The sequence below is a fragment of the Malaya genurostris genome, chromosome 2, assembly GCF_030247185.1.
Source record: "Malaya genurostris strain Urasoe2022 chromosome 2, Malgen_1.1, whole genome shotgun sequence".
Classification (NCBI taxonomy): Eukaryota; Metazoa; Arthropoda; class Insecta; order Diptera; family Culicidae; genus Malaya; species Malaya genurostris.
In genome coordinates, this window is record NC_080571.1 from 82,156,465 (window position 1) to 82,173,163 (window position 16,699).

At 36.1% G+C, this 16,699-nt stretch overlaps 1 protein-coding gene across 3 annotated transcripts in view; it reads right to left on the reverse strand.

Annotated features, from left to right (window-relative positions):
* LOC131427065 (uncharacterized) overlaps positions 1–16,699 on the reverse strand; it is a 279,078-nt gene that overhangs the window by 83,786 nt on the left and 178,593 nt on the right. For all 3 annotated transcript variants that reach the window (XM_058589969.1, XM_058589968.1, XM_058589970.1), the window contains one exon: positions 1,261–1,364. In XM_058589969.1, the coding sequence (XP_058445952.1) occupies positions 1,261–1,364 (104 nt within the window). The remainder of the gene's footprint in view (positions 1–1,260; positions 1,365–16,699) is intronic.

Consider the following 16,699-nt stretch of genomic DNA (forward strand, 5'->3'; position numbering starts at 1 on the left):
GAATTTATAAACTCGCTGTGCAACAATAAGCTATATCAACCGTGTCGGTTAACACAACAACCCTTTCTTCTTAATAAAATTCCGATAAAAACCAATGTTAGGTCACCACAGAAAACTTTCCTTTTATCCTGTTGCGCCGGAAATAGATTCGAAAGAAACATCTTCCCAGCACACTCACACAAACACGTGACCAGAATCAATCGCCATTGATTCCGGTCGTCACTTTTGCCAAAAAGGTCAATGCCCTGACGAGCAAGGAACGAACATACCCCGACCGAAATAGGATTGGCACGTCACGCTTATAAAAGAACCAAACCTCTCCCCCCACACCCCCAGTTTCCGTCCCGTCGCCACTCGTATCAATTACAAAAAATCACACTTCAAAGCAAGAGTCAACCCAGAAGGACCATCGCAAGGCGTAGGCGATAAACAACACAAACCCGTGAAAGTCAGAAAGGATACCTTTTACTTCGACCGAGCGTGAAAAGAAATCCATCTTTTTATTCGGTTCAGTTTTGTTCCACGTTTAGATTGTGGCCCGTGGCCACTCGACGACGTTGTTCTCGGGTACTCGGGTAAGGAAAGAAAAAAACTCACGTAACAAACACGACAAAAGGTCGACAAGAGAAAATGAACTTCTTCGTCCCTGGGCCAGTGCCGTGCCAGTTGACTTTGATCGGATCGGTTTTTATTGATTTTCAATGTTTAATTAGTTGCTGTACGATATTAGACAGGACCGAAAGACCGGCAAGCGCCGTAAATAAATCCTTTCTACTCTCTCTCTGATCAGCTAGCCGTTGTTGAAAATCGGAATCCTCAAATATTTGTATGATATGGGCGCCCTGCGATGATTAGATCAAATATTTATACCCAAGATAAGTCCCCCATCCAACAATCGAGACCGCTCATAGAGTGCCAGGAATGTAAGTAGAGACCTTTTCTATGTTCCAAACCCTTTTCCCGGTAATTCAAAATGTGGGCTGAAGCCGTTTGAATTTGGTGGGGCACCAGTGGATGGCGCTTCGAAGTAGACGCCGACGCCAAGCGCCGGTCAACACACAGGGCTTCGGAAGTTTTGTTTTTTTTTCTGTCTCTCTCTCGTCTGTATGTTTTTCACTTGAAGACCGACCCGGTCGCTACAGAGTACTAATAACCTTTTAATTCGATCGAATTTTTATGTTAATGTCATGGGAAACGATCGGATTCGATTGACCTCCGTTCGCTGGGAAGTGGGTAAATGATTTCGATGGAAAAACTTACCGATCCGTAGACGGTCCCACAGGTGTCCATGCAGAGAAACAAACAGGTCGCCACGCTCTGGATTCGGATCTGACCGGCGGCCACGGTTGTTCGTTGGAGGATTGCTGGAAGGGGAAAAATCAAAAAGAAAATAGATGGTTAAAATCGATCGAACTGGGTCAAGTGGATTGTGATCATAACTGAAACCATAAAAGTGATGGAAAGTTCTGATATGTGTGAACGCTAAAACGCTTAAAATTGGAGTTGAATAAAAGCCTAAAATTCTTATAAGACTGGCTTATGTCATCTTTGTACTTCATCACCAGTAAGTTACTGCGCACCAAAAGACCTGTAATTCGTGTTTCAATAAGTTTGAAAAATCCATAAACAGTTGTTTTACAGTGCTTCTTACTAATTTTATCAGATTTGAATGAAACTTTCTGGACAGTAGACTTTGTCCTAAAATGTCACATTGCATGCTTCGATTTTCCAAAATTGATAAGGACTGTCTTTTAAAAAGGGCTAAACTTTTTTAACCATTTATTTCAAGTAGTTGACGAAAAATAACAAAGCCTACAAAAAAGTATTATACTAATAATTTTCACAAAATCAGTCAAATTTTTTAAAAAATATATTGAAAAACTTCCATATCGAATGGACTTAAAACAAACATTTATTAATTTATTAAAAAAAATTTACTGTGTCTGTATAACAAAAACTAAACTAAACTGAAAGATATTATCAACCTAGAATTCAATGCATCTCAATTTGAGAGGAGATTTCCCAGAATACTGGTTACACGATATTTGCAAAAAGTATCAGTATTGGGCAAGAAAAAGTTTTACAATTTTTTCCTAAAACTGCCCGCCTTACAATACATGGACGGTTCAAAGGGAACATAATAACCTACCATGGGATAACATTTCGGTGGATTCGAAAATGGTATTTTTTTTTTGTAAATTTACTTTAAATTTTGAAAACCGATTTTTTTCAGTGTAGGATTCGAGTAGACGAGTCTCGCGCAAAATCGTTTACGGAGTTGGCAGCATATAGAATGTATCATAAAACTTACTTTGCTCACTTTATGTTTCCAAAATTAATTTAGACCATGTTTGGAAAATGACTGGACATTTTTATCAATTTTTTGTAAATAGAGTAGAAAACTGACAAATCCTACAAAAAATTGTTGTGCTGTTGATGTTCTCAAAATAATTCTAAAATAATTTCGAATGAAAATACTGAAAAAAACTACTAATCGAATTTCATACTGGAAAAAATCGATCTCAAAAATTTTAAGTCAAAAAAATGTTATTCTTTGTTTTATTACAAATTTTTCCCAACATCGAAATGTATGTTCCTTGCCCACCTTCCATATCTTGTAAGATAGGCGTTTTGAAGGGAAAAATTTTTCGCATAAAAATTTTTTTTTATTCAGAAAATATCGGGTAACTAGCAATAGGGTATTCGCTGCAATTTTCGCCCAAAAACTTTGGATGATTATGACTTTCAATTTAGTTTAGTTTATTAAAAAGACACTGGATAAAAAAATCAGTTTGAACCAGAAATAGTCTCTCTTCAATCAAGAGCGTATCATTGTTAAAATGAATGTTTCATTTTAATAATATATCACTCCCAGCTCAAATAGAAAATGTTTTTGTACTAACAACAATTTTTTCGTATGTTGAAAACCATATAATAACTAGCTGACCCGTCGAACTTCGTCTCGCCTGAAATTATTTTTTTAAATTTGTGTTTTCGAACAGCAGAGTTGCCAAACGTTAATGTTTCTTTCCATTATTTTACTGATTACTTGGCTTACAATAAACGAATTACGACAAATTTATATCCAACACAATAACTTCGTCCCGAAGAAGAAATGTCATCAAGAATTATTGTGGATATGTTCAATGCTTTTGTTACGGAAAAACTAAACAAATGCACCGTTTGCCATCTCATCCTTCGAGTCATTGTATTGGACAGAGATTGTAGATCTCTCTCAAACTAAAGATTTGACATGTGGAATGATGGATTGGATTGAATCATATCTGACTGGTCGTAGTATGACCGTGAGAATTGGCGACTGCGTTACTCCATCATTCATCGTGAGCTCTGGCGTTCCTCAGGGAAGCCATCTAGGACCATTCATATTTCTGCTATATCTAAATGATCTGAATTTCGCATTGCAATGCATGAAGCTATCATTCGCCGACGATTTCAAACTGTTTCATCTCATCAAATATCTGGAAGACTCAAACTTCTTGCAGTCACAGTTGGATATATTTTCTAACTGGAGCAACGTCAACAGAATGGTTATTAACGCCTTCAAATGCTTCGTTATCTCCTTCTCTCGTAAACGAACCACGATCATGTATGATTAGACTATTTCGCAAGCTGTACTAAAACGGGAGACAACAATTAAGGATCTAGGAGTGTTATTGGATTCAAAACTTAGTTTCAAAGATCACATAGAATATATCCTCTCTAAAGCATTAAAGATGCTAGGATTCATCTTTCGCATCTCAAAAAATTTCAATAACTGCCTGAAATAGTTATATTGCGCTCTAGTTCGCGAGTATGCTGTTGTTGTTTAGGCACCATATTATCAAACAGATAAGCTACGCATTGAAACTGTTCAGTGCAAGTTCATTCGTTTTGCTTTGCGTCGCCTGGAGAGTTCCAGTTAATCTTCCAAGCTACGAAAATCGTTGTAGACATACACTTCGATTTGCTATCTGTCCGCCGTGATACACAAAAAGCTGTTTTCGTCGCGGACCTCATCCAATCTCGAATTGATAGAACAGATCTCCTACAACAGCTAAGTTTTGACATTCTTCGGCGTAATTTGCGGTTTAATCCCTTTCTCAGAATTCCTCGTGCTAGAACTAACTAAGGGTTCATTGAACCGTTTTCGAGTATATGTCGCGTATTCAATACTTGCTGTGATGGATTTAATTTCAATATATCTCGTAACGCCATTAGAACCCGTTTTCTCCAAATCTTTTCCCGCTAGTTTTATTAGGATAATTAGTCAATATGTATAGTTGTTAGTTAGCTTTGTAGTTTAAATAAGGGTAATTAAAGATTTCGTTATGTATCATTTTGTCAAATGTTATTTGTTGATACAAAAGATGAGAATGTTTTATGCCTGCTGGAGAAGGAGAACCAAAATCTCAGCTCCAGCAGGCTTTTCCCTTGCTCCTAAATAAACAAATAAATAAATTAACAGATGGATGAAAAAGAGATGACCAAGATAAATACTTTAAATTGACCCCACGAATTTCCAAAAGCAGCCCTCGGGGATTGTTGTTTATCATTGAATATTAAGACTTATTTGTACTGAAGACGTTTAAAATTTAATAGCAAATCCTTAGGGATTATCGAAAGTAATAAACTAATTTTGAACGGTTGTTCATAACCTACTTCACCGCTACTGATATTTCTTAGTCGTGTTTGATGAATGTTCGTAGCAGGATAATGACAGGATCAATTTTCGATTAACGAATTAGCGATAAAATGAAAAATACTTGGACATTCGAAAGTTCAAATTACCCTTTTATTAAATATTGTGTCCATTAACTTTGACATGAACGCTATATTCGTTCAAGAATTGTATCAAAAGGCCTCTCATTCGTCGAGCCACCACATCGGTTTGCTTAGTATTCAGTCCTGAGAATCAATATTCTGTTCTAGCGGAGTGAACATGAGGAGTGATTATTCTTATCGTTAAAGCCAATGTATAACACAGCAGATCTCACAACTAATGGTTCTTACATGCCACGATTTCTCCTTCAGATATGATATTCACGATTCGCATATGGTAATTCGTCAAGTAATCCAAAGTTCGGAAAATGAAATGATTTGGCTTAAGCAGCTTACAAATGTCATGAATACCATAAATATTTTCATCTGAACTCATTATTTCAACAGCAGAATCCTATCATTGGTACGTAAAAAAATCGTTACATAATTTGATTTGTTCAACTCACGCCCACGATAGCCAACATAATTCATCTAACTACATCTACTGGTAAATGACATTAGAACTTGTGCTTCTGTTTACGCTATAACTAAAACAGTCATTTGGCAAGTAATGATTTTGATACCCTATTAAGCACGTGTTTCCAAATGACGAATCAATCATGCATGTAAAATCTCCACCCAAATCTACTCGTTGCGCGCCAAACGATTTTCCAAAGATCTAGTATTCATTTCTTCAACGGCGAAATACTGAGCATCTCCTTGCGCGCCAAACATCAATCGTAAATCTAGCAATCATTGGCGACTTTTTCAGTGGAAAATTCCATTGTCCATACAAAATAACTTTATTGGTTTTTTCTACTTTTCCGGTAAGTTTTCCTAATTTTTTTGATGTACGAACCCGGTGGGGGTAAAAACTGATCAAACAAAAAAAAAAGCATCTCAATCCGTCCATCCGTTCTTACGTGATGCGATTACGAAGAATGATCTCTGCATTTTTATATATATAGATTTAGGTCAATTATGTTCAGTGGATTTTTTCTAGTTTTACTTATTAATTTCATTTATGTGTTTTTTCTTAATAAATGATTATTGTGTAAAAATAAAGGGTGGTTAATGTCAGATACATAACTGGATGACGTGAAAACGAATGAAACTGACATGCTTTACCATAGGTATTCTGAACCATTCTTAAGCTTTAGCGAATTGTATTTATTAGAAAATATATAAAGACAATAGAAATACAAACATTTCGAATCTTACCGAAAATTTGGAATAAATGCATGTTTCGTGATACTGTAGGTAAACTGTTGACGACAACCGAGTATTACATGTAAAAAGAATCGAATAAAAACAAATATTTTCAATTTATAACACAAAGTATTAGTATTTTGAAGCGTGCCACTTGGAAAGTGTCAAAACATATTTGGTAAATTATTGTATTTGAAACATAGAAAAGTATAAGCCATAGAATAAAACAATATTTCTTAGAATCTACTCGGTTTTTGAAAATTCCCAAAAAAGAGACGTGAATAGTTTCGAAACGTGTAAATTTTGGTTGAGAACAAGCCTCTAGATGGTCCAATACCAAATTTCGTGACACTAGTGTCTGAATAACAGCTGATCGTGTCTAGTTCTCGTCGAGTTCTAGTATTCATCAAGCTACAGAAAAAGACGCACATGCGCATTCATGCATAAAAGCAACGGTAAAATTTAATGATTTGCGGTACGGATTGGTCCACAATCCCCGTTTCATAAGATTCTTGATAGCTGATCAGGTTCGTCGGCTTATAAAGTTGTTGTGTTTTGTTTTAATTAGCCCAATTCTTACTATTTGTATTGTCTATGACAACTACCATGTATTCGAATAAAAGCTTTTAATGAATATTAATATGTGATGTGATGTGATGTGATGTGATGTGAAGTGAAGCCACCATCAGTGGTCTTGCCAGTGGATGCGGGTAGACTTACAGTAGCCCCGATATGACTCATCCATTCACCTTCTTACTATAGCTGTTACCGAAAAGCGAACAAAAAGGGTTGGGCGGATATGTAAGTAGAGTCACTTACTCGTATTCCGCGGGAAAAAAGATGCTTTTCCAACCATAATATCCAGTGCGTGGATGAAGCATATCGCCATACATGCTTGAACCCGCCTGATGGTTTGTTTGAGAAGGGCGCGTCAGACTCATGTCTAACATTCAGAAGGAAACAAGTTTCCTTCAAGTGACTTGGGCTGGCTATCCACAATCCCTCGTCCAGTCATCGATTCGCCCGATGCCCTGATGCTCCCTCCCTTTACGCCCACATGATAAATGATTTTTTTTTATTCAATAATATAATATAATATTAAGGCACACTGCTTAAGCTCTAAGATGCCAAGAGTATTTACTAATCTTAATTATCGTCTAACTTAAAACTAGAGTAGTATCATTATGTAATATAGTATCTGGCGATCGATAGTGGCCGGTGAATTGAATTTAGGATGAGATGATTCCAGATGGCGATGGTAATTTTCTATGTTGGCCGCATTCTTCGGTCCGTGAGGGTCCGCGGATGATAAATGATTTATATTAATAAATACAATGAAACATAGTGTGATGAAATTAATATAACATAAAATCATATAATATAATGCGGTATAATATAATAAAATGTAATATAGTATAATATAATATTTGATAAAATAATATACAAATAATATATAACAGTTAATGTAGAGTGTCAGTTATGCTCTTCTATCTTCGCAACACTGCAGGAAGTAAAGTATTTCTTTTCTAATAATAATAATATCCACATCAATAAAAATAATATATAATATTATTAATCATAGCAAAATGATAGTAATAACTATGAATGTAATAGTGAAAATAATGTTATAAATAATAATATATAATACTATGAAAAAATGACATGCTGCGATATGCTATGATATATATTACTATGTATAATGGGCTTGAGTTTATAAGCCATTTCGCCCCCTCTCCTAGTGCCACCAACACCTTCCATCGACCAATTGTCACCACAGACACACGTGTAGGCATGAGTCAGGAACCTGTGAGTAGCAAGCTCACCTTGTGACGACCTTGACGTTTAGTTGAAGGATTACTTTAAAAGTGATGACTTATAAGGAAAACAATTGTATATGTTGAGCAGTGGTACATGGTACTACTCATAATGAACTTCACAACGAATGACTCGTCGTGAGTGAAACTTCAATTCGATTCGACCTAAGTATATGATAACAGCAAATATCCTTCTACCTAAAAGCATCGAGCAGAGCTCAGTACGAACAAAAAGTATAGCAATTCCCTAATCCAGTCATCAATTCGTCTGATGCCCTGATGCTTCCTCCCCTTACGTACCCACAACAAATGTTTTTTTAAATAATTCAATAGAAGTATATGGTATAATACAACATAATATAATATAATACAATATAATATAACATAATATAATGTAATATAATATAACACAATTAAATATACGATAACATAATTGCTTACAGTGTCACACACACCAGATGGCCTGTCTAGTTGCTCTCGCTCCAATTAATTTAATCTTGCAAAATTTTCATCTAATATAATAGTCATGTATATAATATAAACTAGTATACTTAGAAATCTCTTGAAAAGATTCCTAGTTGGTCATATAGGGAAAGCTTGTTTAGTTAGAAAACGTGTGTAGTTGATTTGCCAAAAATTTCCATAAAATATCGAATGGCTAAAACACTATCTTAGAAATGCGAATCCACATTTGCTATATTAAATGTGAAAATGTTTAATTTTCAATTTTCAGATGAACCATTGATTTCACGAGAAAATGAAAAGATAATACAGTCTAATGAAAACAAATAAAAATACATCGGTTAAACATATTTCGAATAGACGGCGGTATTTAGTCTAGTGTGTTATGTTTTGATTTCGCGATACGTAAGCATCGTTGATTCAACAAAATATGAAAATTTGAAATGATCTCACCGGTATTCACACTCGCAGTTCGTCCGACAACGTAATTATAACACCGAGATCGAACGTCGATTCTGCTGCCTACATTGGAAGATGTCACCGAAGATTCGTTATAGCCACAACTTCAGCTATTTACCGCGAGACGGCGCATCACTACCAAAAAAGCAAAAAGTTTAGCACTCGCGCTTTTGATGGTCAGAAACACGATGGTTATTGTCCCGTATGTATTAAATTTTCGAAATTACGCTAACAAATAAGTAACCTTTGGGACTCCTGACATCTGTCATTAGCACAACACTTTTTCTATCACAATAAGGCCTACCACACTCACTTATTCCTCGGTCAAAAGATTCATCAATCGATTTTGCCAATCGAATAAAACTATAAATAGCACCTGCTTCAATATATCGTACAACTGGTATATTTTTCAGACATTTCCACCTTTAAGATACAAGTAGTTGGCAGCTACATTCCAAGGAATTAAAAGCATCAACACTCGTAAAGTGATTCGGAAGGCGAAAATCTAACGCAACAATAATCCGGATGGCGCAGCCCGAGCGAAGCAAAGCGCAAGAATACAGAGCAAGAGAAAAATGCGACCGTACGCGACGAGTGGTCTACACGAACTGTGCTTGAATGAATATTAATATGTGTACAAAAAAAGTGTCTTGCAAATAGCATTAACTTTACGTCTGCTCAGCGGATTATGTTGATCCGGGGGTTTGCGTCAGCAGTTCAACATAATCTGCTGACGCACTGATGAGTCGAAGACGAAACGTAAACTTAAGTAAAAATGGTTATAAGCACCTAGCATAAATTTGGGGGTAAAGGCAAACTTTTTCCCCTTCAAATTACTCCTGAAGAAGTCCGACTAGATCGACAAACTAGATATGTTTAGTGAACATTTTACTATCCAATGTCAATTCCATATAAAAAATCCTGTTTAAATGTTATTCAGTTCTTCTGTAAAATGATGCATAGTTGAAATCAGCTAGGTGAAGTATTTTGATCATGCCAAAATCTGTAATAAAGAATGAAAAATTTCGCTATAGACGAGAGCATTAAGGGTAATTTTTTTGCTGGTATCTTTTTGGCAACACTGTTTTTGATAGATCACGCGTGAATCGTGTCTTGTGTCATTGTCAAACTTGTTCAGTTTGGTCTACGATTGCAAATTATTGAATTTTACTATCAAAATTCATGCTCGGTTGTCCACTTTTTTATCGAAAAATTGTGTTCAGCGACGAAGCTAATTTTTGGTTGAATGGATAAGTCAACAACAAAATTGTCGCATGTGGAGTGAAGACCAGCCAAAAGCATTTATCGATTCCATGAAAGATTTCATCAAGTTTTTTTCAAGTTTAATTCGGTGTTTTTTTTTTTGAAAATCAAAACTTATACCTACACACATAAAAATTTTTACATCTTATTAGATGCACATAAATGGAGCGTCGCAGTTCACGCAAATTTACGTTGAAGAACATTTAATATTGTGTCTAAAACTCCATAACATGAAATTCATTGAAATAAAAAAAAAGAATTTTGTAGCAACCCACCGCGACTTGAACCGAGAACCATTGGATCGCAAGTTCGTCTGATAATCGACTGAGTCACAGAAGTATGCATCTGCTCTGTTGGTAAAAGGTGCATTTAAACTTATACAGTCGCACCTGCTAGCAGAACGCAAGTTACAGTCGAAACCAGTAAAATTTAAGCTAATCTAACATTAAGTCATTACAAATAAAATTTTCCGTCATTTGATAAATTAGGTCTTTAAGAATTACATCGTATGAGGGATCAAGTCACCTGTAAAATTCAAATTTTTTTGGAGTGTACGGAAAAAAATGTTTTAATACTCTTATGAATTTGTTTTTGTATGTCCAATTATAAATATAATACATACGTTTGTCATTTATTCATTCTTGGGAGCTTGTCCTTTTCGCTCACAGCTCCAATCAGCTAGTTTTATATACTTTTATGTATTTGAGTATACTTGAAATCCAATCTACGGATTCGACCACAGACCAAAGTGGCATCACTGATTGGAATCAGTATCGAACCGACTTGCACTCGGTGCGGTTCGATAATGACTTAGAGAATTTGCGTTTGCATTTTTAATGTAGTCTTGCTCGGTCATGTCTCCTACACAACCCTGTATTTGTTATGTTTATTAGCTCATAATTCCTGAACAGCTGCATGAAAAAGTATTCAAAAACGTTCACGAAATTTAATTCAACCATATGAAAATCGGTTCAACGGTCGGATTCGAATCAAAGTTTTAGAAAATCGTTGAAGAATCTCCACGAAAACCGATTGCTCATTTTTGTCGACTTTTGACCGGTTTACCACTTTGCCCCGAATCGGATAAAAGTCTATAGCAGACTATGGGACAACGAGACTTTTCATTTGAATCGGTCAGGCGCGTATACATGAGGGATTTATAAGGGCTCAAACCCTTCCCGAAACCTAAAAATATAGTTATGAAAACTCATCTCTATAAATATGACGAATTTCGCAGCAACTCGACTTGTTTTCCCTAACATACTTTAGTTCGCATACTTTGATTTTCCAAAATTGATCCATACTGTCTTTTGAAAAGGGCTAAACATTTTTAACCAATTTTCAAAGAGTTATTGTCAAAAATGTCCTACAAAAAAGTGTCATACTAGTGATTTTTCAATAAAAATACTTAAAAAACCCTTATGGAATACACTGAAAAAAAGATCGATTTTTAAAATTTAAAATCGATTTAAAAAGCAAAATCATTATTGATTTTTATAAAACCTTTTCCCAAGATAGGCGATGAAGTTACCTACCAACCGATCATACATTGCAAGATGGGTTGTCATCGTTGAATTTCGGATTCTGTGCGAGCGATTTTCTTATACGCGAACATTTAAAATCGTCGGTCGGTTCGATACTGAACACTGCCAAACAAAGTGAATATTTCACCCATTCGCTCTTTATGAAGGTAGGCGTTAATTGAGTAATAAAAATATAACAGAGCCTATATTCATAGATATTGTTTTGTACAGAAGTTCATACTGGTGGTGCAAAACGGTGGGGTATTGTTTATGCATAACACGAAACTTCCCTATACCGACCGAAGCAAAACTGCTACTGAATGAAATGCGTGGTGAGAGGCAACGATCACAACAGTCGGTCGTGATGAAGGAGTATGATGAAGAATGACATCATTATGACATGCTGTGATTGGCTGATGATGACATAGGTGAATTTCGACAGGGTTTTCAACAGTGTACTATTGGAACACTTTCATTTTGTTGAAATACACGTTTAAGTTATAAAATTTCGATCCGATTGATAGGTAGATGATATAAATCTTTACATGAAGTGATGTTTGTCTGAGCAGTTCATGTTGCATCGAAAAAGATGACGAAACTAAGTAGTTCATGTTGCATCGAAATAGATGACGAAACTAAGTGGTGTCTCTCCCCATCCGTAGGGAAGCAAAAGCTTTGAACTATGTTTCGGCCAGATCAAGCAACCTGCCACTGCGCTCGAAACGTGTTGAAGTCACCGAGCCAATGGAGTCAATTTTGTGCCAAAATATAGTGTTTGGAACAACATATTTGGCTACACTTCTTGTTGAGCGATGCAAAATAGAAAAGAGAGAGAGAGAGAGAGAGAAATACATGTAAGATAAATGAGTAAAGAAATGTTTTAATATCTGTGAGTAAATATCGAATACAACCTTAATATTACACAAAAACTAAGGATGAACTACATTCGTCTGCATTCGACAATTCGGCCTCTACCTGAACTGGAGTTTGGTCATCAGTTTTTATATCCAAATCTTACCTTGCATCAACACCCTACCCTGAACCGTAAGGTTGAAGTAACGCAACGACCGTTGCGATCTGACTTTGTTAATGACCACATCTTAATAGTTCATTTTTCTTCTGCATGATCGGCTCACATTCCAACTGAACAGATGTTGTTGGACATTTCATGTCAACGACCATCAAAACAATATTAAAACCCCACACGCGCACGGTTCTTCTAAAATGACAAAAAAATACGCTGGTCTTCATTCGCTTTTATAATGCACGACATGACAGAAAAAGAAGAACTTAGTCTCACTCGGACCTATTCATGGATCTGAAACTGGAACTGTTTCCCTTCCTCGTGGATCGTGATTTACTCATCAGTCCGATTATCTTCTGTAGGTCCAAACACGATCACGATTGATCTAATCAGGCGCTATCACCGCGCACCCTGGATGGATGGACGTAGTAACGTATTTGTAGAGCCTAAGGGCTCTAATCTCAGTCGTGATCTACGACAGAGACACGCACACAAAATGAGATCGAACCGGAAGCGTGAAAGGCCATTTAGCAATTCGATTCTAAGCTAGCGTGCAATGTCTGGCTGTGAAACTCGTCAGGTCGTAACATTAATTGGCTTTTACCGATTGATTTTCGGTGGCAGTTCGCTTAGTGATTAGATAGCCATTTCGTTGATATACGGCAGCTAATCCAGTTCATCGGGAATGCCGACTGACGTTTGACGATTGTAAACATTTACATGCTGTGCGTGTGTGGCAGAAGTAGGAAAATGCACCGGCATTGATTTCTGTCAAGTGTAGTAGCGGAAGGTTCGATGCAGTTTGACAAGATTCGCTAGTAGAACTGGTTGTTTGCTTGTAGTCCACTACCTCTACCGTATGAAATTTGTAGGTTAGGCGCGATAATGATTGACTGATTGGGAACAGTGCTGTGGAACGGATGCTATGCTGTGTTTTTCCGGTAGCTATCGATGGGAAAATGCAGATGAGACAGTTTCAACTGACACGTTTTACATAGTCAAGAAACATTAAGTTTTGAAAATGAACTCAATTCAGTTTCCAACTCACCGGATTCCAACACAGATACTTATCAATATTCCCGTCATACCGATCGCACTGACCTCGGCTAACAAACGACGCTCAAAGTCAATCGACGATGAAATATTACCCACACCACCATCCTGCATGGAACTGCATGGGATTGGTGAATTGCACTTTTCTACATTTCGGCAAAAAAGGGGTGTGCCTTCACCGTCATCAGCTGTTCGCGCACAAGGTCAATGTCAGCCAAGTGCCAGCGGCAGTAATATCGTGAGCAGTAATGTCAATTTGACAAGCGGCTGGTTGGTGTTGAACGTGCCGTTGCACATGTAGCTCCGTTTGCTGGCAGTTGTGCAATACGCTGATGTGAGTGAGCTTGCGCTGATCACTCGCCAGCGAGTGTGTTTTCTGCAGATATTTTTGGCGAATGATAAGAAATGTTACACCATCGGGTGCTAACTGCTAATGGTGTCAAAAACTCAGCACAGATGTTTACTTAACTCGGAGACGATTACTTAATACGGATCCAGAGATCAGTGGAGACATTGTTAGGATTTCGATTCAACTGTCAAAAGTGGCTCCAATCTGCTTGTTCAGTGGGGAGTATTGATACCCAATAGTGAGTAAATGATATTTTAAAGAAACTTGAAACCATTTACCAATACTTTATGCTGGTTTCCGACTGGATTTGAGCAAAAATGATGGGTAGGGGAAAGTCTTATAAAGCGCCCCTGCTAGCCAAAATGCCCTCCTTCCTTTCTTAAGCATTCAAGACTTTTCTGAACCAAAGTTTTATCACTAACACTATCTTTTCGTAGGATCTTTCTGCTATGAAAGTTTGGTAGTTGTCGTTTGCTGGAAAGTATGAAAAAAACTGAGAATTTCGTTTTATCCGCCATTTCTTTGACATACTGATTATCTCAAAACAGTCACTTTATGGACATTTCAAGAAGCATAGTGAATCATTGTTGTGGGGTCAAATGTCTTTTGCTGTGTGTCATGCCACTGATTTGTTGTGAGACATATTTTACGGCTTCTGGGGCATTATGTCTGAGACAAGCGAAAAAACTAAGAATGTGGTTGTTTTGGAAAATGTGTTTACATCAATCAATTCTCATCTTTTCTATTTGAGTCTTTGAAAATTATGTTCCTTAGCCGTATTGCAATGAAATACTCACATATATATATATATATATATATATATATATATATATATATATATATATATATATATATATATATATATATATATATATATATATATATATATATATATATATATATATATATATATATATATATATATATATATATATATATATATATATATATATATATATATATATATATATATATATATATATATATATATATATATATACACTTGGAAATATCTAAATAATTTCTTAAGTGGGCCATATTATAACACTTTACCCTCCGCTTGATTTTTTACTACAACTATGATACTTTACAAGCAAACAAACTCGGACATTCCGACCGTCCCACGACAAAAGGGCCTAACTGTAAATTACAGTTTCACGATTTACCAAACAGAGTTTATATTTGACGCTTTGTTCTTCGCAAAACTTTCAAGGTAAAACTACAAGCTTTCGATTTATATTGGAAATTTTAGAGAATTTGCAATAATGGCTTCGTAATAATCAAAAGAGAAAGTAAACAAAGAGAGGCTCTCATCTGCAGTTAGGCCCTTTTGTCGTGGGGCTATCGATTCATTCGAACACAAATGAAAATGCAAGCGTTGCCAGATTTTTTTTATATTTATCTCGTTGCCAAATCTACGATTCTTCTCCAGATGAGGAAAACTTCTCTATCCTTTCGATATCGAACCGTCCATAACGTTTGGTCTCTGTGTTTCTTCGACTCTGCACACTGTTCAATTTGATTGAGTGCACAGAAGCACAATGCGTTTACTGACGTCCTAATTCGGTTGAGTGTTGCTCAAGTAATAAATTGTGGCTTATGATGCACCTTTGTTCCAACGCTTCATATGTTCGTTTCGTTATGTTTCTTATAATGAGCCTTAGGGCGCATAACCCCGATTGGCGAATGGAAGTGGAAAACAATTGATGCATAGTCCATTCAGACTATAACTACATCGGTCAGTAATCGATTGCAGTTGAAAATCGTGATGATGTTTCGAATCGATCGCGGATAGAATTCGACTGGCGACGTTTCAAATAGACGAATACATTCAAATCTCCATTTACGAACACTTTTTTTCTACGAAGTATTCAATATACACACAGAAAACAAATATACAGGTTCGCATTTGAACTGTGTGTAAAATTTGCTCATTTATTACATTAATTGCAGATGTCACCGCGATCGAGGAGCCATTTTCTGGTGCCACTTTCACACGAGACACTATTTTGTGTGCTACATTCACCTTACGCTAGAGTTTCGTTTTGCTGTAGGGTAAAATCATAAGTTTATTTTTGTTTTATTCGGATTGAATTTACGTGTGATTTAAATGATATGGAAATAAAGTTGTCTTTTATACTTATGAGAAACGTATGAGAAGTGTTTAAATCGTTGTAGTTGAAATATTTCTATAATAGGCAGAACAACTTTAATACTGTTCCGTTTATAAGATTGAGGCGAATAGCCGAGTAGGTGGCAGTACTAACAGGTTTTCGAAAAATTTTGATCGTGCCGGTATATCTGGTTTACGTAACTCTTCCGACGAACCGAATCCCAAATAAAGTGATCTTTTTCAACGAAGTTTTTTTTTGTAAGTAGTCACAGTGGCAGCAGTCCCTTGCTTCTATGAGCTTCTATTTTAAATCAACACACAGACGTTCCTAGGCTATGGTGCCCACTTGATCACTGTTTTTTTGTGCTGATTCAAATAGATTGTATAAAATTGTCTTTATAATGTGTGGTTGTGTTTTATAGTTTAGTTGTTGTTTTTGTAATGACAATGGTCGTAGATCTGGTTTTGTGATAATGTAAATTGTGGTTCTTGTAATGGTGTGTATGGAATGTAGTGGTAATAACTGTAATAGTAATGTAATAATGTAATAATGGTAATAGTAATAACAATAATAATAACCTTTTAAATGGGTTTACCTGTTGGGTACTTGATGTATTTTTTTACATAGTTATCTATACTCTTGCGTTATTTGTTCGTTTCTTTAGTGTGCAA